The 3,691-nt window shown below is 39.4% G+C and overlaps 1 protein-coding gene across 1 annotated transcript; it reads left to right on the forward strand.

Annotated features, from left to right (window-relative positions):
- The first annotated feature begins 680 nt into the window (after positions 1-680).
- LOC141075636 (uncharacterized) lies at positions 681-3,379 on the forward strand. The gene has a single exon (XM_073562742.1). It carries the CDS (start codon positions 681-683, stop codon positions 2,631-2,633), a length of 1,953 nt encoding a protein of 650 aa, XP_073418843.1. The 3' UTR covers positions 2,634-3,379.
- The last annotated feature ends 312 nt before the right edge of the window (positions 3,380-3,691 follow it).

The following is a 3,691-nucleotide window of genomic DNA, read 5'->3' on the forward strand; positions in this document are numbered from 1 at the left end:
CCTTTCTCTCACTCTGTCTCTCATACTCACGCCGTCATCGCCGTTGCTCCACGATCCCCAACATCTTCCGCCGGCGCCAGCCATCCTGGATCCAGATGTCGTCCACGCCAGCGACATGTTCTTGCGGCGACGCCATCTTGAGTAATGCGGGATTTCGCGATACTCAAGATGGCGTCGCCGTAAGAACATGTCGCCGGCGTGGACAACGTCTGGATCCTGGATGGTGCCGGCGGAAGATGATGTCGGGGATCGTGGAGCAGCGACGATGACGGCGTGAGTATGAGAGACGGAGTGAGAGAAAGGGTCGTATGTGGAGTGAAAAAGTGAGTGGACGTGAGTGGAGATGGTGAAAGGTGAGAGGAGTGTGTGTTGAGGAGGAGTGGTGTGTTGAGGGTTAACATGGCAAGAGGTGTGCTGTGACGTCACCAGTTACAACTGGACGGAAGTTGTTACAACCCGGAAGCTGCTTAGCGCATTTATTATTATAGAAGATTTGGGAGGCAGAATGAACAAACAATTGAACACCGCACACTACTGGCTCATCCAACAAGGTTTTCAATTAGACTGTGAACTGTCATTGTCTTGGTAAATAAATTTTTTTACATTGCTTGCCATTTTTTAAGTAGAAGTGTTGAAAAATATAAAACTCAAGGATATTTTATTTAAAAAAATTGCTTTTTATGTTAGATGACTGTACCAGAAGATCAGAGGGACAGCTGACAACTTCAATTTTTAAATCTGATGATCTTGAGATCCTACAAGATACAACTGAAGTGAATGCCGTTACTCCAGACACATCATCATCCATTCACAGCAAAGATCTGTCATCTGATCCTATGAAACAGGTCCCATCTTCTGATTCATTACTGACTACTAAGGGAAACCAAAGTCACAAAAGAGACATTAAAAAACAAACTGCTCCTAAAGCAAAGAAGTCATTTTCATGTTCAGAATGTGGTAAATATTTTACATGGAAATCACATTTTGTTAACCACCAGAGAATTCACACAGGGGAGAAGCCTTTTTCATGTTCAGAATGTGGGAAATGTTTTAATCGTAAAGGGAGTCTTAATGAACACCATAGAATTCACACAGGGGAGAAGCCTGTTTCATGTTCAGAATGTGGGAAATGTTTTATCAATAAATCAGCTTGTGTTAAGCACCAGAGAATCCACACAGGAGAGAAGAAGCCTTTTTCATGTTTAGAATGTGGGAAATGTTTTGCACATAAATCACATTTTGTTACCCACCAAAGAACTCACACAGGGGAGAAGTCTTTTTCCTGTTCAGAATGTGGGAAATGTTTTGCACATAAATCATATTTTGTAACCCACCAAAGAACTCACACAGGAGAGAAGCCTTTTTCATGTTCAGAATGTGGGAAATGTTTTATCAATAAATCAGTTTGTGTTAAGCACCAGAGAACTCACACAGGGGAGAAGCCTTTTTCCTGTTCAGAATGTGGGAAATGTTTTGCACATAAATCATATTTTGTAACCCACCAAAGAACTCACACAGGAGAGAAGCCTTTTTCCTGTTCAGAATGTGGGAAATGTTTTGCACATAAATCATATTTTGTAACCCACCAAAGAACTCACACAGGAGAGAAGCCTTTTTCCTGTTCAGAATGTGGGAAATGTTTTAACACTAAATCAGATTGTGTTACGCACCAGAGAACTCACACAGGAGAGAAGCCTTTTTCATGTTCAGAATGTGGGAAATGTTTTATCAATAAATCAGTTTGTGTTAAGCACCAGAGAACTCACACAGGGGAGAAGCCTTTTTCCTGTTCAGAATGTGGGAAATGTTTTAACCAGAAAGGGAATCTGGATAAACACCATAGAACTCACACAGGGGAGAAGCCTGTTTCATGTTCAGAATGTGGGAAATGTTTTATCAGTAAATCAGCTTGTGTTAAGCACCAGAAAATCCACACAGGAGAGAAGCCTTTTTCATGTTTAGAATGTGGGAAATGTTTTAACAATAAATCAGATTGTGTTACACACCAGAGAATCCACACAGGAGAGAAGCCTTTTTCATGTTTAGAATGTGGGAAATGTTTTAACCAGAAAGGGAGTCTGGATAAACACCATAGGACTCACACAGGGGAGAAGCCTTTTTCATGTTCAGAATGTGGGAAATGTTTTAGCAGGAAATCAGATTGTGTTAAGCACCAGAGAACTCACACAGGGGAGAAGCCTTTTTCATGTTTAGAATGTAGGAAATGTTTTAACAGTAAATCAGATTGTGTTAAGCACCAGAGAATCCACACAGGGGAGAAGCCTTTTTCATGTTTAGAATGTGGGAAATGTTTTAACCAGAAAGGGAGTCTTGATGAACACCATAGAACTCACACAGGAGAGAAGCCTTTTTCATGTTTAGAATGTGGGAAATGTTTTAACAGTAAATCAGATTGTGTTAAGCACCAGAGAACTCACACAGGAGAGAAGCCTTTTTCATGTTTAGAATGTGGGAAATGTTTTAACCAGAAAGGTAATCTTGATGAACACCATAGAACTCACACAGGGGAGAAGCCTTTTTCATGTTCAGAATGTGGGAAATGTTTTAGCAGGAAATCAAATTATGTTCAGCACCAGAGAACCCACACAGCAGAGAAGCCTTTTTCCTGTTAATGTGGGGAATTTTTTAACCGGAAAGCGCTTTTTGATCGCCATCAGAGCAGTCACACAGAGGAGAAGCCATTTTCATTTTCTTAATGTGGGAAATATTTTACTTGGAAATCAACTGTTAATAAACATCAGAGACGTCACATAGGGGAGAAGCCTTTTTTTATATTCATAATGTTGGAATAGTTTTAACCAAAATTGAATCTTCTTAAATGGGTTGTCTCTTGTCATTCCTCATGTTTGCTGCCAAAAGGATAAAACTAAACCTTATTAATTCCAAATATAAAGCTATACCCATAATTCACCCCCTGAAGGTTAGTCAGAAGGTGACTAATAGAAAAAACATGTACCCCACATCTCAGTATATAGGGTGAGGTGACGTGTACACACTCACTCTCCAAGCCTCTCATTTCTACGGGTTTCATCGTCCTCACCAAAGGCGACTCATCAGGAGACTATTTAATATTGACCTATATTCAAGCGAGACTAAACGAAAAAAAAAACTATAATCATGTATCATATTATCCGAAACAGTCAGAAAACTAGCCCCATATTGGGCAACCCCAGACCTCAAACTATATACTTTGGAAGTTTATAAGCCACTCCAGTGTCAGGAATAGATAGTATGAATTTGAATTTACCAAATGGCTGCAATGAAACAAAGAGTGAAAAATTTAAAGGGGTCTGAATAATTTCCATACCCGCTGTATCAGTAAAAATAACTCCTCTTTATTAGGTAAAGTATAAAAGAATTGCACCATTTTCCGATATCCATCACTTCTCCATTTTTCATGATTTCAGGTTGGGTGAAGGCTTATTTTTCGTGTCAAGCTGAATTTTTTAATGGATACCATTTTGGTGCAGATACGATCTTTTGGTCATCCTTTACTGAATTTTAATGTTGTGGTGACCAAGAAAAGTAATTCTGGTGCGTTGACTTTTTTTCTCTTTACGCCATTTAGCGATCGGATTAATTCTTTTTTATATTGATAGATCGGGCGATTCTGAATGCCGCTATAACAAATATGTGTATGTTTGATTTTTTCATTGTTTTATTTTGAAAG

Source organism: Dendrobates tinctorius, unplaced genomic scaffold (assembly GCF_039654945.1).
Source record: "Dendrobates tinctorius isolate UK_male_01 unplaced genomic scaffold, ASM3965494v1 ptg000366l, whole genome shotgun sequence".
Classification (NCBI taxonomy): Eukaryota; Metazoa; Chordata; class Amphibia; order Anura; family Dendrobatidae; genus Dendrobates; species Dendrobates tinctorius.